General features: G+C 34.2%; 1 protein-coding gene across 9 annotated transcripts in view; it reads left to right on the top strand.

The window, feature by feature from the left end:
• LOC129763323 (protein sidekick) overlaps window positions 1–24,833 on the top strand; it is a 230,680-nt gene that overhangs the window by 150,327 nt on the left and 55,520 nt on the right. For 8 of the 9 annotated variants that reach the window (XM_055762264.1, XM_055762269.1, XM_055762268.1 and 5 more), the window contains exon 3: window positions 11,063–11,164. In XM_055762264.1, the coding sequence (XP_055618239.1) occupies window positions 11,063–11,164 (102 nt within the window). The remainder of the gene's footprint in view (window positions 1–11,062; window positions 11,165–24,833) is intronic. The other variant, XM_055762267.1, reaches the window with a different exon arrangement.

A 24,833-nucleotide genomic window follows, 5' to 3' on the forward strand; every position in this document is an offset into this window, starting at 1 on the left:
ATATTTTCTCAATTCGTTTGTCTCTTGGTTCGCCTCAAATTCGTCTTGGAAAAGACCAATTTGGAAAACTTAACCTAAACTCTCGGCCTTGAGAGTTTTTGTTGTTTTTGTACATTTTATTTTCTGAAGTCCGGTGAAGGTTCGCTGAAATGGTAAAACGTAACGCATCTGTTCGCATAATGTTAGCTGGAGACTGTTTGTTTGAATCACACGTTAGCATTATTGATTTTAGGCGTTATCAAAAGTATATAATAGTGGTGGTGAAGCAGATATTAAATTACCTGTGACTGCAATGGGTGTCTTGAAAAAGAACAGACACAAATTTCGAAGAAGAAAAGAAGCATACTGAGTGCTCGCGCAATAAGGACACAAACCTCGTGTATTGTTCTCGCGAGAACATGAATGAACCATAAATGAACTATTTCCAGCCGTTCTACACGAAATCAATTGTCATGTAACAATGTTCTTGTTAACCACATCATTGGCTAAACATCAGTGTGTCAGTTGTCTGTTGAAACATTCGTGGTTTCCATTTATTCGTCGGTAAATATGGTTTGATAGTATTACGTTGCTGCGGCAAAACCCGCCTTCCAGAAGTCTGGATTGGAAAATGATTTTTTTCAAGCGATACGGAATACTCCATCCGAGCCTGTGTAAACCTAAAGCTGGTTCCGCAGATATAACTCGATTACCTAAGCGACTTCGTTTTAATATCAAAGGTGATGTATTGATCGAAGATCGGCGCGCTAAGTAAAGTGCAGGAATGGCCGAACTCGTGGTGCACTTGCATATCACAGGGCGTTGTGCGACCCATTGAAGCGATTGCATTTGGTCCGTTACGATTTATAAAATCATATAGTAAGGGGTTCGAGCAGCTCGGGTTGTATTGCGATCAAACTCAGATTTTGAGAAATGGTTTTCCATCCCTTTGTCGTATTCTGACTAACGACAAGGCCTACATTAAAGAGCGTACCCTTTATGCATTAATGACTGAGTGTTTTGTAGTATTCAAATTATCCTGAATTCCAATCGTCGCTAAAAACATCTCGACTCCAATCTCAATTCCGCATTCCCACTTACATCCCAAAAAATCTCACACACTTTTTCCGCATACCATATGAACATCCATCCGTACCTAACACTTTTCCGCTTGCTTCATTAGCAACGCATATTAAAACACAGGTAAGCAAATGCTTCCGCCTGTGCATCCTTCAAGCAATTTCCGTGCAATAACCTTCATGGAAATTCCGCTGTGCATGAAAATTAGAGTTTCCGGGCTATACGACAATTAGCTGGATCCGATCACCAAAGAACTGCAGTACATTAAAAAGAGTGCAGCTTCAAATATCATTCGGAGAATGAAATGAAGAAGAAACAGGAAGAAGGAGAAAAAATAGTAAAAGGGAATGAAAAAAAAATTGAAGAGGAGAAGGAACTAAGAGAAATGAAGTAGCTAAAAAGTAATATCATGGAGAAAAAAGAAAAACTGAAACTGGCTCGAAAAGAGGTGAAGGAAAAGCGCAACTCGGCTGTTATATTTTTTATTGATCCTACTTGTATATTTAGACTTCTTTAGGCATCAAATAAAACTTTACCCTTTATACATTCTGTCAAATATATGCCGGTAATTTGTGTTTTTGAAGAAAAGGGTTTATTTATTATCTAAATTTATATTAGCGCCTTCGAAATAGACCCCTTCTGAACCCCACTTTTTACAACGAACAATCCAGTCATCGAAACACTGTTTATAGCTGTATTCAAGAATTGCCTTCAGTTTACGTAGCAAACCTCTTTTGGCACTGGTCGTGCTGTGATTTTTCTCATGCCTAAAATATCAATCAAAATATGACTCGTGATACTCAAGCAACGTACGAGCGTAGTAATAAAATGATCGTTTTAGAATAATGAATAAAAACTAATAAATATCCCCATGCGAATATAAAAGTAGTGAATTCATAAATACTACAATGTTGAAATGTCAGGGTCAAATTCGCTAGAGATCATCAGATCATCAAATCACACAAGACACATTTTTCGGTAGATACTGGCGGAAAGTCGAATTACGAATTTGTTGGATTTGTAATTTTCAGAACATTCGAAGGTAGTACTCGTGTGCTCTGTTTAAACACAGTTGAAGTCTTCAACCACTATACTTGGAGTAAATTTCTTGAAGGTTCTTGAAGTCGTCCTTTGGAAAATACAAACCGTTTAGGAAATGTAAATTTGATTACATTTAAAACTGGTCATTTTTCTCTGAAATTTTTGGAATCAATGCTGATGTTGAATCGTAACCGCCAAATTCCAACAATTATTCAATACGATAAGCAACTTTGAGTTCCCGGAAGATGAAAAGATTGTTCGTACACAATTGTAACCTCAGGAAATTCATCTGATTCCGGGATTTGAGGACGAAAATTCTCATCTAACGACAACTATAGTCATGCCATTCACCTTCGGGAATGTTGTGACTTAGACCATTTCACGTCAATCGCTGCGTAGAATACGATTCAAATTACGCAAGTTCTCTACTTTTGGTAGAACACAAAATCAATCGGGATGTTGCGAGTATGCTTCAACTCAAGACGGGTAGACAAAGCAATGCAGATTTGCTTGAATGTCCAAAGGAGAATCGATAGATGCTCAGATGCTCAAAATGCTCATTAGTAACTTCCTCCTATTTCTGAACCTTCGAGAAAATATACGGTTTCCAGAGATAAAAAAATGGATAGTACAATTTCAAAGTAATGCCTTTCGGTCTAAAAGGTACACCGTTCATCTTGTCAAAACTAATGCATTTATCGATAGGATAGTCTGGGTGTATTTAGACGACATCGCAAATAAATAACTGAATCAACATTGTGATGTAACAGGAAAAGTAACAAACAAACTTCAAGCAACGAATCTGACGATAAGTTTAGGTATCTTTGACAGTATGAAAAAGGGTTTCACATAATGTTCATTTACCAGTGGACAGATGACGTTCAAAATCTATATAAATAAAAATGATTTGGTGTCCGTTCCTCGCGATTTAACTCAAGAACGGAGCAACAGCTAAAAAGCTATGAAAACCATTCGGAAAGTTAGAAAATTGGAAACTATTTTTTTTAGCAAATTTTGTATATCTATACAGCCATTCCATGTTAAACCGATATAATGGTTCTTAAATTTTCGTCAAAAGTGGTAATTTTATTCTTTATCGCAATTGATCGTTTTTTTTATTTTTTCATTAGAGTGCTCATTTCCATTTTAGGGTGGGGAAAAATAAAATTAAAATTCATTTCTTTTGAACCACTGAACCGATTTAGATGAACGACATCTCAAATTGAAGCCAATGAGCTAGCCTTTCGTTAGAGAATATTGAACTTGCATAAAAAATGGATTTTATTTTCGTAATTATTGATTGTAGTCGTTTTTTTATTGTTTTATTGTTTTCTTTGGACTAGATAGATTACAAACACAAAAATGAAAATCCAATTTTTTCTAAAAAGTAAAACGTATGTTTTTCAAAGAAAACTAAGCTTTACACATAAGCTTTAATTTGATATGTCGATCATTTGAATCAGTTCAGCAGTTCAAAAGTTATGAATGTTTGTAGTGGATATAGGGGGAAAGATTGTTTTTCCGAGCCATCGGTTAACTTTGATAAATCAAAACTTTGAGCGCTTTGAGGCACACTTAAATCAATTTCGATTGAGCTAAATCTTTTTTTTTTTTTGGGCCGATAAACAAAATGTACATAGTCGGTTCTTTAAATTCGACAATTATTTTTTCCCAAATGGTCGATTTTCGGCCAAACATTTTTTTTCGAGATGACACCAGATCTCGACGCTTCATGCATTTTAAAGTCATTTGGCATCGAAATATTTGTTCGATTTTCCAAATTTCCCAATTTCCTTTACCTTGGAAGATTTTCGAGGATCAAAAGGGTCAAAGATCCAAGAACTTTGAGCCCTAAATCATGTCCGATTGAGCTGAAACTTTGCACAGATCATTTTTTGGGCCAATAAACAAAATGTACATGGTCGGTTTTTGAAACTCGATGATGAAATTCTTTCCATACATCCATTGCCACCCTAATATATATAAATAAAAATGGTTTGGTGTCCATTACTCACGATTTAACTCAAGAACAGAGCAACGGATTTGAACAGTCTGATGCGTCTTAGTCTGCGTCAGGTTTATGTGTCAAAAAAAATGCCGCGAGTATAAATCACGTACTTAACAATAATATCTGTGGGAACTTAGGTGTTTAAAATGATTCAAATCAAAATATCGATTGTAGGTGGGACGAAGTTCGCCGGGTCAGCTAGTATGAAATGAAATTGAAATCCTCGTTTTTTCTTGGATTCCGCAATTGTTGTTTTCGACTTGGTAAATCTTTTACAATCAGTTCACGCATTGCGCCCACCCCAAGAGAATTTATGGTCATTACTCATACCTCATCGCCTCTCACCCTTTTGTGAGCTGACGAATTTCCACCAAACCACGAAAATCCCGTTTTTAGCACGTGTTTGATTAACAACATTAGACAGAGAGTGGTGCGAAACCCCGAGCTGTCATGCCCCCCAAAAACCATGACCACAATCCGAGTGAGTGAGCACGGAGCGCGCGCGTCTCTAATCCGATATTGTGGGAATTAAGGGGCAACTGCATCTGGCGAAAGGCAGCGCAACAATGATCCCGACCTCGGCGTTCTCGCTGGGGTTCATAAATCAAATCTAATTAACTTCCCTGTCAACTTGGAAGCGCGCTATCACTGCCGAAGAAAAGTCGTCGTCGGAATCGATGATGATGATGATGATGATGATGGCATTGCCCGCCTGTTGCAGCGCGTAAGCCGGGAAAATGAGCCAAGCAAAGCATTTGAATTCCTTAATGAACTCCAGCAGTTGTAGCGTCACCGCCGCTGCTGCTGCTATTGGGCTGTTTTATGGGTGTTTGATGTAAACAAATTAAAACCGGTCCATATAGATATACAATACGTATATATGGAGTAGGAAAAATCACTTATTTGTGACTAGCTGTGTGTCATCCGCGAGGTGACGAGGAGGATGGAGGAAACGAGCGAGGCACACGGAAATAATTCAATTAGAACTGTGCTCCTAATCGACTTAGGGCGGGGGCGGTAGTCGACGGAGCGAGGAACACTTCTTATCGTGGCTGCGGATGTGCGGTCAGGCCTCGCTCTAACTCTTCTTCCTCCGGGTGGTGTCACTTTCGCCTCACGTATTTCGAAAACGAAGGGTTACTGCTGGATGGTGTTATTGATTAGCTAATAGCAGACCGGATGATGAGAAGACCGAAAAAAGTGGACTCATCTTTAAGACAATTTTGAACGACGCAAGAGATACCCACATTCAAGCCATTCCATTGTTCCATTATATCCCACGATAGTTTTTGGGGCGGATTCCTCTTCAGCTTCTAAATTGGATGGACGTATAACTTTGTGTGCCGACCATCGCGTGATAACAGTGTACCAAATATGAGAAAATTGCTGCGTGAGTCTCGCACGTTCAGAATATGAGATAACCATACGAAGGTTATCACGACATGTCCGAAAAATACACAAGCACACTCTCGCGAGTCTACAAAGGTTGATTTATCGTCACGATTGGTTCCACAACAAATGGAGACGACAAAGAAGTGATTAGTTCCTTCAACTGACACGCAGAAGGCGAACTTGAGGTTGGCAAATCGAGTTACGATTGACTGGCTGTCGCATCTCCCACGGGTATTGCGAGACCGAGATGAATGTCAACCAAAACAGTGTATGTGATTCCACCTAGAATGACCTTCGAATTCGAAATCTTACACGAGCATCGCACCGAAAACGTGCGCAATGACCGTGTTGATATAAAATATTTTCCGCGGCTAGAAACAATTAGTCTGACTAAAGACCATCTTTTTGATAAGTGCGTAACGAAAACACGGAAATAATATCATTTGACACTACTAAAAATTCGGTAGATAATGCCGTTCCCGAGATTCATGAGGAAATCTGTTCAGGACCCCCAGTCGGATTAGGACCACATTTCCCTACTATTAGAAATGACACAAGTAATATCTATGTTGAGACGGCAAAAGTTTCTCTATGAACGTTATTGCCATTCGAGAAAAACAAGAGGTACTTCAGTTTCATAATGTAGTGCAGTTCATTTGATTGAAGCGAAAACTACCAATATTTTTATCGCATCGTTAATGACGAACAATCACAATTTTCTGCACTCTTTAAAGTGCCGTCGATAGCCATTGTTCCCTTGTTGACTACAATTTGTCGATCATTGTTGTTTCCGAATGCAATTAATATCGTTTAGCCTTTTTTTTTTATTGGTACATTTCCAAGCTGACGTTCAGTCTGGGAGAAAGAGAGGTTTGCTCCCATACATATAAACATTTTGAAACTCTTGAAAAATGAGCTTTTATTTGTTCATTTCAACGCCCTTCAGATATTTTTTCTTTGTTTCGGTCCATGGCGTTTGCTCTTTCTGATTTTAAGCTGATTTAAAGAATTCAATCATGGTGTTCATTCGCTAACCGATGGTCGACAAAAAACGGATGCTGTCATGAAGAGAGACTCAGGTATCCTTACATCTAAACTTGTATCGGAAGAAAGGATGCCTTTTCTTGTGTCTTTGACGCTTGACAAATGCACAAATAAAAGCAAAATGCGGGAATTTGTGTTTTTAAAGAAAATGTTTTATCTGAAGCAATACACGAACAATTCAGTCATCGAAACACTTTTTATTGCTGTTTTCAGGAATCGGCTTCAGTTCACGCAGCTAATTAAAATTCAATGCTATCAAAACGGGTCCCACGAAGCGATAACTAGAGTTTCGAAAAAAGAAAAAAAATCACACTCGTGCACACAAGTAATTATGCGTTGAATGGACGTGATATCCGAATTTGACCGTTCAAGCATGCCTTCAGCCATTTGATTGCGATGAAACTGTTGAAGAGAATTGAGCTTTTTTGGCTCTAGTCGTGCAGCGACTTTTCTCGAACTACCTCCCGATCTAGGGCTAGCTCTCTCAAACTCAAATAACGATTTCTGAGTACTCCTTTCATTTTGTCGATGTTTTCATCAGTTGAAGAGGTTGATGGTCGTCCTTGACTTGGCAAATCGTTTATCTCTTCTCGGTCCTCTTTGAATGGCTTATACTATTCATACACCCGTGTTTTCAACATAGTTGCTGCAACAGTTTGAACGTTTCGGCACAAAACATTTGATTTGCACCCACTATATTTGACGAATGGAATTATCCTTATCAAAAATCGTCAAGTAAAAAAAAGTTATCTTGTTCTCAATGACGCTTCAAATAAACCAAATGACAAATTGTGCTCAAAATTGACATTAAGATCACTGACAATAGTACTAATTTGAAAAAAAAAAATTTCAGAGGTAAGTTTTACAATTCCAAATTCCCGATGTATATTTGACAGAATGTAAAACCTACACAATGAGTAACGGAATATATCATCGGCCCGATTGGTTTTAGAGCAGACATATTCAGGTTTCCCAAAGATAACTATCAGCAGTCGCGGTTGGAGTTCGAAACAGAGTATGCGCGATGAATAACGGAATATATCGTCGGCCCAATTGGTTTTAAAGGCGCTCCCTCGGTTACCTTGTCAGATTTTGTATTGTTAACTCCCCAACGTCGCGACACTAATTCCACAATAAGTACTTGCGATGAATAATAGAATATATAACCGATTCAATTAATTGTACAGATTTTCCTTCTCAAATTACCTAAAAATAATCTTTACCGCGTATTATGACTCCTTAGGTTCTTCGGATTTTCGTTTCGTTGAATCCGCGTTTATATAATCACATCACTCACCTTAGTGAACTCTGAATCTTACCGCTCCTCACTAACAACTATTCCGTCCTTGATAATGTATTATCTACTAGATAGCTCGTCTTGCACAAAACTCTGTAGGGAAAGGTGGCGGGACCATTATTATCATTTTAGTAATCGCACGTGAACCACGCTATAGAGACGACCTTCTGGCTATCATACTAACAATCCTTCCTTTCCACTGGTGACGTAAGGACGTGGCCGGCATCGTTATTGACTGTTAAAAGCTCGAATTACCGAAAGAGCAACTACGAAGTGTACAGTCTATCCAAGCTCAAGCTTATACGCAGGTCAAACATATTCAATTGCCTCTACAAGTTGCCCGAAGACATCTTTTCACCTTCGCGTGTCGAAATAATTCGAGAGGATTCATCGATTTTCGGAAGGTGTTTCGCCGCTGCGTATTCATATATACGATAGATCTTACTACGAAATGTAGAGCTAAACCGTTTTACTCTAAACAGTTTCCTTGATTGCCTGCTTAGCTCATCCAGGGACACCATTCTCCGCTGCCTCCATCTCACAGAGGGCTACTACGAAATGCACAGTCTACCCAAACTGAGGATGGAGAAAATTCATGGATTAAAAAAAAGCAAACGGTCTACGGTCTTGGATCATAGTACAATGACCATTTAACTTTCTAATCATTGGATTGCGTGTTGTACCTACGTTCGTAGGTAGGTCTTGTTGCCAATAATAACGAATTAGATGAATGTTCGCATGTTGACGCAGAACTTCGAAATAGTATTATTCCATTCGCTTGCTTGTCTGATATCGGATTATCACTAATTAGTAAAATTATGCGTTTTCTTTTGTATTGTAGAGGCTTCAAACTTTAAATTCCATCGTCCCTAGCCTTAAAAAGGGCAATTAAAAGATCAAAACCAACCAGCTCTTGCTTCTGATCCACTATTTGTTCCACCGCATTTATTCCACATTCCTAATAAACAAACAAACCATCGTTTGAGAGCGCATAAAAACAACTGTTCGCGGGCGTTGCAAAAATACACAAGCATTCTCCACCAGACGGCATGACAACCAGTGCGGCAATCGTTTCATACATTATTTGTCTTTTTCGAATAGGTAATTGAGAGGACTCGGTCCAATTAAATGCTAGATCGTTTGCAACAACAGAAACGATTTGATCGTTTGATCGAAACCCGCAAATGACAGATTATAAACAATCAACTAATTAATCACGTCCCACAGAACAAAATCAAGTGTAATCCGGATTTATAAATCAATCAAAATCATAAGTGGGATCGCTACCACCGATTACACAATTGTGCACCAATTACGAAATCCTCCACTAGAACAAAACTGGCACGGAAACAAATACGGGCCTCATCCATTATTAGTCCATTTACCTTGTGGAAGCGCCGGTGACATTTCCCCTGTGGTGGGACAATCCGTATGGGACACATTCTATTCGTAATAAATTTCCATAGGTTTTCATAGGTTTCCCTCCTGCCCTTTTGTTCCGGTCGCTCGCCCTTTTTCGTGGAAAGAAAACACTGGAAGTCAGAAGTCACCTAACAAAATAATAGATAGGAAACACGCGTGATCCCCGTTTTCCGCCGCCGTAAACACAAACCAACAACCTAATTTGGGAGGACAGGAAAAAAAGAGGGTGTGAATGTCTGCAAGCCCAATCCGGGAGTTTGAAGGGAAGCACGTAATTTACTTCTCAATAAGTTTTTATCAAAACAAATGAGTCGTGGGAGGCGCAGCGCAGCGCACCTAGCGAATCCTCCCTTTGTGTTTGTGTAGGGATGCATTCGTCCTGTGATTTATCGGCCCAATAACATAAGAATGAACACGTGGTGGGTATTAAAGTGGCGGAGGGCCGAAGGTTGAGCTCATTGGTTTGATTTTTTTTTCTGATCCGCGCAACATACAATTGCTTCATTATGTGTGTACTTTGTGTGTGAAATATTATAAACATTCCCTTGAAGCTGTGAGTGGGTGGCTAAGCGATCGCAAATCCGCGTAATCATTCGAACTGTTTGTTTACGCGACGACGAACTGTGTGATCATAAAGGGAGTAAATCTTGCTGGAGAAACATCGCGCAGCCAAAAGAAAAACAAAACATCTCTTTAACTAGTTGGCGATAAATGACTCAATGATGACTCAATCCCGGATGCATTCCAAACAAACAAATACATAATCGAGAGCGAAGGAGCCCTATGTGGATCAACCGGGGTTTCCATAGGCGGGACACATATGTTATCCATCCTATAATGCTCGAATAGTTATCATTGTAAACAAGAAAAAAATCACTAATCATTTTCCCGATTCTTGTATTTTTTTAGAGATACAGGATTTTCTTTTTGTGTGGTTACGGATTGCAAAAGATGTCTCCGGGTTGGATGCACAAAGCAGACGATGCACTTGAGCGGTTTATTTTTTGTATCTCTCAAGAAAATTCAAGCTGACGTCGGTCCGTACCGTCCGTCATGTGGTGTAATGAGCAGAGAAGGACACAGAAACCACATGTGAAAAATAGGTCGACGGGGGCCGATAGACAGTCTTGATAAATGAGAGTAGCAGTTTGTTTATGACATAATTCAAAACTGAGATCGACAACGGTTCAAATAGCTACACGATTTGTGAATGCCATTCGATGATTCATCTGACCCGTCTCATAGTTCAACTACGAATTGGACCGTGAAGCGTTGAGGGAATACTTCCTACATTAATAACAGAATGTATGTTTCGGACATTTACTTCCAAATGCATTAATTGCTTTCCACAGTCTCGAAATCGTTAAACAAATTTTCGCGGATTTGAAGAAGATGTTCAATATTTAAACGAATGCAAATGGAAGTTAAATGTAGCAATATTCTGAAATATTAAATTATGAGCTTTAATACATCCTACATTCACAGTCCTCACGACATTTATCAAACATCAATCCGAATGCAATACCTACCTCGAAAAGCCGTTATCTCAAGCATCATAATATTTAATTGCATTCATTTCTTCCCAACACCAATATCACGCGGTCAAACTAAATGAACCTAAATTATGCCATCCCATCTTTAGCTCATAAGTTCGAACGCTTTATGGCAATTAGAGAATGGTAACGGGAGAAGGGAGGACACATTGTAGGCAAACTCGACGCTCGTTGCTAATTGTTTGCCGATGTGTATTATATTGTGGCCACCATAACCGTCTAATAATTGCTTTCTCTCTCTTCCAGTAGAACCGCAAATGCAGGCGCCACGTTTTACGACCCAGCCCTCGTCGTCCGGCTCGATGGTGAACGAAGGCCGGACCAAGATTCTCCAGTGTCATGCCCTAGGTAAGTCGCGACCGTCTCTCTGTGTGTGAGCATGTATGTATGTCAGTGAGCTGGAAATCGCAATTGCAAAATCTTTCATTATTTATGCGTATAAAAGAGTATGGAATTAAATAATTACACGTGGAATAAATAGGAAGACTTTGCTATTGAAGACTTATCAACATCTTCTCATTCTCATTCTTTCATTCTTTAACTTCTATTCTTTCGTTATTATTATTTTTTCGTTTGTTCCTATTTCATTTTGTCATCCTCTCATTTTAATTCTCTCATCCTCATTCTCTCATTCTCATTTATTATCTCTCATTAGTTTTATTTTATTCTTATCTTTCTATATTCCACTTCATATTTTTTCATTTTGATTCTTTCATTCTTCATTCTATCATTCATTCTATTCTTTTCTTTTTCATTCTTATAATCTTCTTTTATTTTAATTTCATATCCATTTATCTAATTCTCACATTCTTATTACTTGTGGAGGCGATCTGGCGTAGTGGTAACATCCATGCCTCTCACGCTAAAGGTCACGAGTTCAATTCTCACTCCCGACATTCATCCAAAAAAGGAAGTAAAAGTGACGAACCAGCCAAATTGAGTTGAAAATCACTATAATACAGATAAAAAAAAATTCTTATTACTTGATTCAAATTCAGATTGTTCTTTCATGTTCATTCAGGCATTCTAATCCTTTCCTCTTCTTATTATTCATTTTCATTTTTCCTTCCTATTTTTTTCACCACTCTCTATTTCCCCTTCTATTGGTCTGTCATCCACATTATCTCTCATTCTCGTAATCTTATTTAAATTTTATCGTTCACATTTCATCAAGGACACTTTTTTATCATTTTGTACTAATCCTCACCCTGACGGCGCCAGTGGTTGTATGGTTAGCGTAACAGCCTCACAATCCGATCGGCCTGGGTTCAATCCCAGCTGGCGTCGTTGGGATTTTCTGAGGCGAAAAATCTCTGGTTACGTCTTCCTTCGGAGCGGAAGTAAAAGAAGTTGGCCCGGCTCATGAGTTGTTGAGTCTGATAGGTAGGAACAGGTGGAGTCGCCTCCCTGATGTCGGTGATTGGCACTAAAAGTGGCGGAAATAGGCCGACGAAAAATAAGCGAAGATAAAAAAAAAAAAAAAAAAATAATCCTCACCCTAATTTACATTCTTCAATCCTTATCCTAATCTACATCATTGATATTCCCACTTTCAGAATAATTGTTTCGGATTCCTTTTCAATTCGTACTTTATATGTTTTTTTATTTCCATTTTATCTCATGTTCATTAATTTATTAATTCATTAATCATGTGAATCAAATGGAGGCCTAACAAGAAAATGAGTATGCGAATGAGATAATGAAATCCTGTAATATAAGAATGTGAGAATGAGAGAACGATAAAATGAAATGAGAGAATAATAGTGAGGCAATGAAGCAGTTAATACAAGTGACAGAACAAGAAAATGGAAATGAAAGAACTGAAAAAGGAGAAAGAAAGAATATGAATGAGAAACCGAGAGGATAAAAAACACAGAAGCAAATGGAACCAATTGAACCAAATGAAGAAAATGTTCTACAACTTCATAGTGACAAGCGTTGTTAGTCTATTTGATGTTTGCGCTAACGAAATTGATCTTTGTTCGAAAGTGGAAATGGATTTTAATGTGATAAAACACACTCCTATATCTTTTTCTATCTATATAAATAAAAATGGTTCGCTGAATGTGTTGGCAAGAGCAAAACTCGAGAAAGGAATTGTCCGATTTAGGGCTGTCTTTATTCTATCATATTTTCTGTATCAAACATTTATTCCATGTAACGGAAAAACGTGTTATTTGCAAGTGGTTGAAAAATCTTGAACGAGAATTGTGTCTGAAAATAATCTGATATTATAATGACGAGTTTTGATAGAAGTACTAGGGATTTTTTCATAAAAGGTAATTTTAAAGGGTATGTTAGAAGATCAATCAATGAACAGTTCTGCGATTGGTCCCATGAACGTGCGCTTAGTAAGAAAACGTGAATGTGATAACGAAACATAAATCTTGGGCGGGACGAAGTTTGCTGGGTCAGCTAGTATTTATTAAACTCTATTGATTTTGTGACGTGTCAACGCTGTTTTGTCACATGTTGTCACGTCACAAAACGCATGGCGATTTTCGCAAGGTTCTTGCGAGTTTTTTGGAAAACTAAATATACAATAATCTACGTTTATCTGTCGTTGACAAATCATAGAACAAAGTTCATTTGTATCTTTTGAAACGTAACTGAAAATACACATATTCGCACAACTTTTCAGGGTAATTTTTCTCAGTTTCTAGTAGAAATATAATGGAAGTCTCTCAGCTAAGGTTGATTATGGATTAAGACTACAACTTTCAATTCAGAAAGTATTGAAAAATGTTGATTAGGGTTTTTTTTCTTCCAAAACCGTTTATTAATAAGACTCAATTACTTATTATCTAACGTTTACAGAGTCAAATTTCACCTTAAAATATAACTTATTTTCTATATAATTAAGACTAACAATTTAATAATAACTAAATCTAACACTAGATTAATTGGACCGGATTTGGATTTGGGACTAGGATGGAGCGAGTGGGGTAGTTTGGTTTGATGAGGAGGGAAGGAATCAAACAGAGATATCATTTCTTTTGATAAATTGGTAAATAGAAAGCATAAGGTTGAGGTCGCGACTAGCTAAGATGTATCTAACCGGTAAGTCAGATTGCCTTCCTGAATCCGATACGTGAGCCCTGGCAGAATGAAAGTTTCTACAGGACCAGACCACATGCTCGATGTCATGATAACCATCACCACAAACGCAAATATTACTATCAACGATCCCAATGCGATACAGATGTGCATCTAAAAAGTAATTATTAGACATGAGGCGGGACATCACGCAAATGAAGTCCCGACCTACATTCAATCCCTTGAACCTTGCGTTTGTCGATACCTTGGGAATAATTGTATGTAACCAGCGACCCATAATATCTTCACTCCAATTGTGTTGCCAATTGGAGAGTACATAACTACGAGGAGTACAAAAAAATTCATGATAGGTTATTTGTCGGTCAAAAATGGTGCCTTCCAAAGCCCCGATCTTAGCTAACGAGTCCGCTTTCTCGTTACCTGTAATGGAGCAATGGGCTGGGACCCAGGCTAATGTAATCCTATAAGATTTTTCCACTGGTCTACCCAAGAGCTTTTTTATTCTCATAAGAAAATAACATGAAGCTCTCATAGGTTTTATCGAACGGATAGCTTCTATTGAGCTGAGGCTATCTGAAAAGATAAAATAGTGATCAATCGACAAGGATTCAATTTTCTCCAAAGCGTGAAAGATTGCCATTTCCGCAACGTACACCGAGCAGGGATTTCTCAACCTATAACAGGCGCTGAAGTTTTCGTTAAATATGTCAAAACCAGTGCAGCCATTACATTCTATCAGAACTTACTTCGCCAAATTTCGAACAAAACATCCGTGGGATAAGATTCGGGTTTTCTGTTGTATTAACTTAAATTATTAGGGCATTTATGTTTGGCTTGTTAATTTTGTTAATAAATTGAAATTGAAATGAAAAAAAATCAAAGCAGATTGTGCTTACAAGTATCCTACTACTTGTCAACATTTTTCAATAAGTTCATTCTTTTTAGATCTTTTGTCCACTGAGTACAATTTTGTGACAAAAAAAAAAACAGACGAAAAATGAGGTTATTATTCAATATTAATTTTGTGAATGTATTACAAAATTGATACAGATTCTGAGCTGAATATTGTGATTGGGCGATTTGTGTGTAAAGTGATTATAATTTGTGTGTAGTGGTTTGTAAGTAATATTCAATACGTTCCATTTCGTTGCAAATGTTGCGTTTTTCTTATTTCTCAATACACGATCTTATCTTATATCTATTTAACCTCGTTTATAATACAAACAAATATATAGCAAACCTTCAGCAAACGTCAAACCAGTTTGGGCGGAACCATAACGTTTAAAAAAGGTGGAAGATTTTCGTTACTATGTAGGCGAGTATGGCGAAAATGGGAAACGGATCGTTTATTCAATGTGGAGCTTGGAGCTTGGAAATCTACGTTCTTTGAATAATTTCAGTAGTTTTCTGCTGCCGCTAGTGCTTTGCTCGATCGTATACTTTGAATTCAATAAATTCGAATCCTTTGTGACAAAATGGATTGAATATTGCTTACAAACCATTACAAACGTATCACAACTTGATTGCAAACAAATTGCCTTAAACTTTCGAAATATATACAAAGTTTCAGAAAGTTTACACACCATTCTCTACCACTTTAGATAAACCAGGATGTAGACATCCCAAGAATTCCATGATCAGGTCAATTAGAATGACTAACCATACCTTCAAGACACACAACATTTTTGTCTATTTTGGTTACGGTCGCTTATGCTGCATTATAAATTATTGTTATTGAATAACAACAAACAATCATTGCACAAAACGTAACTTTTACAATTAGAGTATTCACAGGTGATGCATAATTTGCAATTTCGTTACATCTGTTTACGTGCATATTAGAAATTGTCACCAATATGTATAAAAATGAAGGAATCCATTAAACTGTCAAACTGAATGTTTCAAATAAGAATCATAACAATAAAATAAAAGGCGATAATTGTTCCGATCTAGCCAGACCTTATTACCAACATCGTTTATCATCAGTTTATCATTTCATCGGTTTATTTTATGTATTTTTCGTCTAGCGTAGAAACCTCGGCCCCGAGCTGCCACCTGTTCGCAGCGTAATAGCCATAAATAATGATTAATGGAATATTTGTTGCGCGAGATCAGTGCTGTAATTGTTGGGCTTCAAAAATACACAAAGTTAACTCTCAGCCAACAGTATAGAAAAGTTCCTTTTCTACCCACTCTCACCCTCGTTGAAATATTAACGCCCCCAGAATATTGAAAATTGAAACGAAAATACAAAAATACTTTCATGAAAAACTGAGAGAAAGTGAATGGTTTACGGAGAATGCGAGCATGAAAATGAGTATATTAATGGGAGGATAAAACCCCGTAAATAGAAATGCAAGAAAAATAATTGGAAAATTTGAGTGGAAAAATAAGGATCAGAGATTGAATTTGAAAGAATGTGAGAATGAGAACATCAGAATGGAAGAACGAAAACGGCAAAATAAGAAAGGAAGAATGGAAATATGAGAGTGAGGAAATGAATACAAATGATAGAACGAGAGATAAAAAATGAAAGAACTGAAATAGCAAAATGAAATATCTGGATAACAAAAAGGACAACGTTGCGATGAAAAAGCAAATGAAAATGAGAATGAAGGAATGCGAATGAGAGAACGAGAAAAATCAAATGCGAGACGGTAAATAAATGAATAACGATAAGAGAATGAAACATAGAAAGGAAAATACGACAACCAATTTTGGAGCGAGAACAAAATATAAAAAATGAGAGAATCAAAATAAGAGAATAAAAATGAGAGAACAAGAATAACGTAATGTGAACGACAAAAAATAAATGGAATGATCAAATGCGAATGATGACCGAATGCGAATGAAAATAAGATCATCCAAAAATTTAAAAAATTAAAATTTATGAAAATTTTAAAACACGTAAATGATAAAATACGAAAATACGAAAATATTAACATAGATATTAAGATACGGAAATATGAAAATACAAAAATACGATAATACGAAAATGAAAAATACGAAAGAACCTAAATACTTAAATGGAAAAAAAACAGAGAAAAATAACAAAAATACAAAAATACAAAAATACAAAAATACAAAAATACAAAAATACAAAAATACAAAAATACAAAAATACAAAAATACAAAAATACAAAAATACAAAAATACAAAAATACAAAAATACAAAAATACAAAAATACAAAAATATAAAAATACAAAACCATAAAAATACAACACTACAAAAATATGAAAACTCATGAAAATACGCAACAAAGCAAAAATATAAAATGCGAAAATGCGAAAATGCAAACATACGAAAATACGAACATACAGAAATACCAAAATACGTATAATTACGTATAATTAAAATAAGTTCGAAGATACGAAAGTACGAAAGTATGAATCTATGAAAATATGAAAAATATGAAAAGATTAAAATATGAATATATGAGAACATGAAATTATGAAAATAAGAAAATAAGAAAATATTAAAATACGACAGTACGAAAATACAAAAAAATATATATATAAAAATTCGAGGATACGAAAATACGGTAATATGAAAATGCAAAGTATATTTAATTTTTTTTCTTTAATTTTTTTGTTTTCATTATTCATTCTTCTTAGTTCATTTTTTCATCATCGCTCTGTAATTCCCCTTCTCTCGTTCTCTTGTTCTGTTCTCTCATTCTAATTATCTAATTCTCATTCGTTCATTATTTCATCTTAATTTACTGATTTTAATTTTTTTTTGTCGCTTTCTTACTGTTTTATTATCTTTATTTTCGTTCTCCAATCCGTATCCTTCTATCATTCAAATTCTCACTTTCAAAATAGTTGACTCGGTTTAGTTTTTATTACTTACTCCATATTTTATTTTTATTATCATTTACTACTCACTGCTGTGTTTCCTGTTTTAAATGAAAGCATTTGTTCTAGTGTTTTTTTTTATCTTCCTTAAAAAAATTAGATATAAATATATGAAATTGAAAATTGATGCTATGCTAATATGTTTTATTTTCTCATCGATTCGCATCTCTAGTTTCACATTTAGCCATTTTCTTATTTTCATGAAAAATTGAGAGAATGTGAATGATTATAATAGAGCGAGAGCGTCAAAATTAGTGTGTGAATGGAATAATGAAGTCTCGTAAAAAAAAATGTAAAATGAATAGAAAAAAGGAACAAATGGAAATTGGAATTATTGGAAGAATAGAATGATTTTGAAAGAATGTATGAATGAGAACATTAGAATGAATGAACGCGAATGAAAAAAACGAGAACGACAAAATGAGAAAGAGAGGATGGGAATATGAGAGCGAAGCAATGAGCCAATCAATACATATGACAGAATGAGAGAGAAGAAATGAAAGAACTGGAATGAATGAATATCAATGAGAAAACGAGAATGAGAGGATGAAAGAGTGAATAAAAATGGTAATGAAGGATTGCGAATGAAAGAACAAGAGAAAGAAATTTAGAAAACGGTAATGAATGAATGATGGTTTGAGAATGACAATGCGAAAATTAATTCAACAAGAAAATGAAAAATGAGAAATAAAAAAAAAATGCGAACATTGATTGATGGAATGTAACGAAAAAAAATTTTATTCAAGAAAATGCGAAATGAAAACATTAAAAATTTCAAATTTATGCGAATATAAGCATGAGAAAATTGATACAAATGAGAAAACTACAGAGAAAAACGAAATAACAAAATAAAAAAAAATACAAAAAATAAACGAAAATAAGTGTATGTTCTTATTTATTTCAAAATTTTAAATTCAAAAATCAAAATTCTAAATTTTAAATTAACAATTCAAAAAAATGAATTTTCGTATTAATTTTAAACATCGAAATTTAAAATTCAAAGAAAAGTATGTTCTTATTTATTTTAAAATTCAAAATTTCAAATTCAAAATTCAAAATTCAAAACTCAAAATTCAAAATCCAAAATTCAAAATTCAAAATTCAAAATTCAAAATTCAAAATTCAAAATTCAAAATTCAAAATTCAAAATTCAAAATTCAAAATTCAAAATTCAAAATTACAAAATGAGAAATAATAAGAAATAAGAAAGGAGGAATGAGGTATGAAGTAATGAAGAACCAATGTCAATCAAATAATTCAACTTGAGAGTTTTAGATTTTTACATTATTTTTTTAATATATATTTATATATTTTAAAATGTGATTCAATGTTCTTGAATGTCGTTTGAAAAGCTTAGTCAAATTCAAAATTAAACTCAGTTCTTTTATTTTTGTGTTGAAAACTACACTAAGCTATTCAATATTATTATAGGAATTTACTTAGAGAAGCCAAATTGAACGAAGTAACGAGAAGCAGGCATTTATTATTCGTAAAAGATTCTGGCATTGTAAACTGCTATGTGAATTAAGCCTCGTACCGGGAAACTCGATCCGAGCTACATCATCCAGTTGAGATTTTTTTGTTATTATTATTTGTCTCCATGACAAATTTTTATCATTTTTTATTCGCAAATCCGTGCATGCATACGATATGAGGCAGAGGATTTTTCTCTTTCTCATTTTTATACACGCTCCATATGTCACAAAGTTGCACACAAAATGCATTCACCTTGTCCATATATCCGGCAGCAGCAGTAGAAACGCACACCGCATCCAAAGGTGTAGGGGAAAAAACTCTTGTGGTCTGACAAGTCTTTTCTATTATTTAAAGTTTGTTCTCAACGAACAACAGAGAGAGAGGAGGGAAAACGTTGTCTGCCTGACGACCTGACGATGGAAACGACGGTGGCTCTGTCCCCAACCTGCCAACACTAATCATAGAGCAGCCGCTCGTAAATCCTGTTACCGGACTCCGGGAGAGGACCAGGAGAAGGTTGGTGATCGGGGTGGAGTCGTAGCGAGGCGGCGAGGCACACACTAACAACTTCCCCGCACCGGAAACCGTCGACAGAAGTGTCCACATCAAATGGGATCAGTTTCTCGCCTCGGGCAAATGGTGTCCACAGTTGGAAGTTTTTCCGCTTTGGTGTGAATCAATTGGACAGTGTCCTGGCTCATTCAATGTTCATTATGTTTATTCTACAGTCTGGTTTGTCAATGTTGTTTCAAGCGCACAGAAGCATTTTATTTGACCCCCTTTGACTGGTGCTTTTTTTTCGCTCTGCCCACAGTTGTTGATTGTGTGGTAGAGCACCTTTTTATTAATAGCTCCAATGGAATTAATATGATTTGAATATCGATCGGAGCGATAAAAAGCTGACAATAGCATTAGAAGATCTATATAACCTCAACATTATTTGTGTTGGAGGGTTTGCCAACGGGATCATCTCCGGACGATCGTGACTTTCACCTCAACATCTTGAAGCGCGTGGGTAGATTTTCCACATCCTTGCATTTCGTCCCACATTGCGGCGCTGGCATGGTTCCTGACTGCCTTCTTTATTTGTGCCAAAGTGAGCGCTTGACTCAAGCACACGTTAGTAGTTGAAGTAGTGTCGTGGATGAAAATCCGCCAACCCTCAGGAATGATGGGAAGTAGTTTAGGTAGCTGCGAGGAACGTAATATCTACGTTATCACCACCGCAGCCGACTAACCGCGGCGACAATGCATCGTAGATAGTAAACCTTCCGGTGAGGGGGAAGCACTCTCCTTTTGTCGGAACGGTTGCTTAGTGGTGGTGAGTAAAAATGCCTTTGAGTTGGATAGGTGGCGATGCACAGTGGGCGGAATGTTAAAAATCTGGGATCAGTTTTGAACACCTCGCATAGAACCTTTATATTTATTTCAATTGAAATCTATCACGCAAGGTCGAAATATTACTATTCGGAATTTGGAATATATACATTTTCAAGGCTAGAGGCGATAAACTTCGAGGTGTGGAGCCTCTAATATGCAAAATAGGAGAAGACAGTTTGCGATGTATAGTCAGTACAGAGCGTGCACTGGAAATAAGGACACAAATTGCAACATATGACTAGCTGGAGTATTGTTTTCGCAAGAGCAAAAGTGAATCATAATTCGAACATCTTCAGCTACTTTTTGCAACCATATGAACTATTCGCCCTTTTCAGGGCCATCACAACCTACTTAACGCCAAAATTCCGATACGTTTTAAAATAATATCCAATGTGACTATCCAGCGAATGGTATAAAATTATTCCGTAATTCCTGAAACTTTTTGGTATCATGCAAATTTGGCAATTGGTAAATTATGTCCATAATCAATTTAATGCATCGATCGACCATTAACGATTGAATAATGAGTGATCCATAAAACTGGGATGAAATTACGACGAAGAAAACATTTTCACAACAACAGATCAAGAGAAGAGGCGAAAGAGTCAGGATCACACCTACCTAAGAATTACTTGAAAAAATATGTAGGTGGTGGTGTTCAAAACATTGACAAATTAAAATCGAAAATAATAAGACTATAGGTAAGAAATAAGAATTAAGAAATAAGAAATAAGAAATAAGAAATAAGAAATAAGAAATAAGAAATAAGAAATAAGAAATAAGAAATAAGAAATAAGAAATAAGAAATAAGAAATAAGAAATAAGAAATAAGAAATAAGAAATAAGAAATAAGAAATAAGAAATAAGAAATAAGAAATAAGAAATAAGAAATAAGAAATAAGAAATAAGAAATAAGAAATAAGAAATAAGAAATAAGAAATAAGAAATAAGAAATAAGAAATAAGAAATAAGAAATAAGAAATAAGAAATAAGAAATAAGAAATAAGAAATAAGAAATAAGAAATAAGAAATAAGAAATAAGAAATAAGAAATAAGAAATAAGAAATAAGAAATAAGAAATAAGAAATAAGAAATAAGAAATAAGAAATAAGAAATAAGAAATAAGAAATAAGAAATAAGAAATAAGAAATAAGAAATAAGAAATAAGAAATAAGAAATAAGAAATAAGAAATAAGAAATAAGAAATAAGAAATAAGAAATAAGAAATAAGAAATAAGAAATAAGAAATAAGAAATAAGAAATAAGAAATAAGAAATAAGAAATAAGAAATAAGAAATAAGAAATAAGAAATAAGAAATAAGAAATAAGAAATAAGAAATAAGAAATAAGAAATAAGAAATAAGAAATAAGAAATAAGAAATAAGAAATAAGAAATAAGAAATAAGAAATAAGAAATAAGAAATAAGAAATAAGAAATAAGAAATAAGAAATAAGAAATAAGAAATAAGAAATAAGAAATAAGAAATAAGAAATAAGAAATAAGAAATAAGAAATAAGAAATAAGAAATAAGAAATAAGAAATAAGAAATAAGAAATAAGAAATAAGAAATAGGAAATAAGAAATAAGAAATAGGAAATAAGAAATAAGAAATAAGAAATAAGAAATAAGAAATAAGAATTAAGAAATAAGAAATAAGAAATAAGAAATAAGAAATAAGAAATAAGAAATAAGAAATAAGAAATAAGAAATAAGAAATAAGAAATAAGAAATAAGAAATAAGAAATAAGAAATAAGAAATAAGAAATAAGAAATAAGAAATAAGAAATAAGAAATAAGAAATAAGAAATAAGAAATAAGAAATAAGAAATAAGAAATAAGAAATAAGAAATAAGAAATAAGAAATAAGAAATAAGAAATAAGAAATAAGAAATAAGAAATAAGAAATAAGAAATAAGAAATAAGAAATAAGAAATAAGAAATAAGAAATAAGAAATAAGAAATAAGAAATAAGAAATAAGAAATAAGAAATAAGAAATAAGAAATAAGAAATAAGAAATAAGAAATAAGAAATAAGAAATAAGAAATAAGAAATAAGAAATAAGAAATAAGAAATAAGAAATAAGAAATAAGAAATAAGAAATAAGAAATAAGAAATAAGAAATAAGAAATAAGAAATAAGAAATAAGAAATAAGAAATAAGAAATAAGAAATAAGAAATAAGAAATAAGAAATAAGAAATAAGAAATAAGAAATAAGAAATAAGAAATAAGAAATAAGAAATAAGAAATAAGAAATAAGAAATAAGAAATAAGAAATAAGAAATAAGAAATATGAAATATGAAATATGAAATATGAAATATGAAATATGAAATATGAAATATGAAATATGAAATATGAAATATGAAATATGAAATATGAAATATGAAATATGAAATATGAAATATGAAATATGAAATATGAAATATGAAATATGAAATATGAAATATGAAATATGAAATATGAAATATGAAATATGAAATATGAAATATGAAATATGAAATATGAAATATGAAATATGAAATATGAAATATGAAATATGAAATATGAAATATGAAATATGAAATATGAAATATGAAATATGAAATATGAAATATGAAATATGAAATAAAAAATAAGAAAAAAGAAAAGAAATAAGAAATCTATCTCATCGACAACTGGCGCTCCAATGTGATCTACTGGAAGACAACGTACCAAACTACCGGTACCTGCCTGCACCTGTCCTGGAAAATGACCGTTTCAAGCTGTACTGGGATCGCACTGTACTGACCGACCTCTCGATCCACCACAACCGGCCAGATATAATGGTTTACGACAAGAGCGACCGCAAAGTCACCATCATCGATGTCGCTATTCCACTGAACCAGAATCTGGAGGAGACCCACGGTCGCAAAATCTGCAAGTACCGACCATTGGCCGTGGAGCTCAAGGAACTGTGGGGGCTAAGGGAGGTCCCAAGAATTGTTCCAGTCGTTCTCTCTGGAACTGGAATTGTCCCGAAGACACTTCTGGAAGCGCTAAAGGTGTTGAATATGGAGAAGGAATTGGCCGGCATCCAAAAGTCGGTCATCCTTAGCACCTGCGCGATTGTCCGACAATTTCTCGGTCAGGACTGAAACAGCACGAGCATGCAGATACGTGCATTCCGCAGAGCCTAGTCCCCCTTTGGCATTCAGAAGCCCGGGGGCAGGTGAAAATTCTGGCTAGGTTCGCCTAGTTAAGAAGTGAGATAAGTCTGCCAATAAGAAATAAGAAATAAGAAATAAGAAATAAGAAATAAGAAATAAGAAATAAGAAATAAGAAATAAGAAATAAGAAATAAGAAATAAGAAATAAGAAATAAGAAATAAGAAATAAGAAATAAGAAATAAGAAATAAGAAATAAGAAATAAGAAATAAGAAATAAGAAATAAGAAATAAGAAATAAGAAATAAGAAATAAGAAATAAGAAATAAGAAATAAGAAATAAGAAATAAGAAATAAGAAATAAGAAATAAGAAATAAGAAATAAGAAATAAGAAATAAGAAATAAGAAATAAGAAATAAGAAATAAGAAATAAGAAATAAGAAATAAGAAATAAGAAATAAGAAATAAGAAATAAGAAATAAGAAATAAGAAATAAGAAATAAGAAATAAGAAATAAGAAATAAGAAATAAGAAATAAGAAATAAGAAATAAGAAATAAGAAATAAGAAATAAGAAATAAGAAATAAGAAATAAGAAATAAGAAATAAGAAATAAGAAATAAGAAATAAGAAATAAGAAATAAGAAATAAGAAATAAGAAATAAGAAATAAGAAATAAGAAATTAGAAATTAGAAATAAGAAATAAGAAATAAGAAATAAGAAATAAGAAATAAGAAATAAGAAATAAAAAATAAGAAATAAGAAATAAGAAATAAGAAATAAGAAATAAGAAATGAGAAATGAGAAATGAGAAATGAGAAATGAGAAATAAGAAAAGAAATAAGAAAGCAGAAAGCAGAAATGGGTAATAGGGAATAAAGAAGGAAGAGCAAATGCTAAACAAATAAAATAAATTTGAAAATTCTAGTTTATTTACATTTTTACACTAATGTTCTTGAATATCCTTTTTGAGTAAGGGAGAAAATAAAAATTGCAAGGTGCATGGTCGAGAGAAAACGAAGAGTGTGGAATTGGTTCAAACTTCAGGATTTCAAGAGGTCATTCAAGCGGTATCCCAATTGTTCAACATTAAAGACAATGCGTTCCTTAGATATTTTAAT

This window comes from Toxorhynchites rutilus, chromosome 1 (assembly GCF_029784135.1).
Source record: "Toxorhynchites rutilus septentrionalis strain SRP chromosome 1, ASM2978413v1, whole genome shotgun sequence".
NCBI classification, from domain to species: Eukaryota; Metazoa; Arthropoda; class Insecta; order Diptera; family Culicidae; genus Toxorhynchites; species Toxorhynchites rutilus.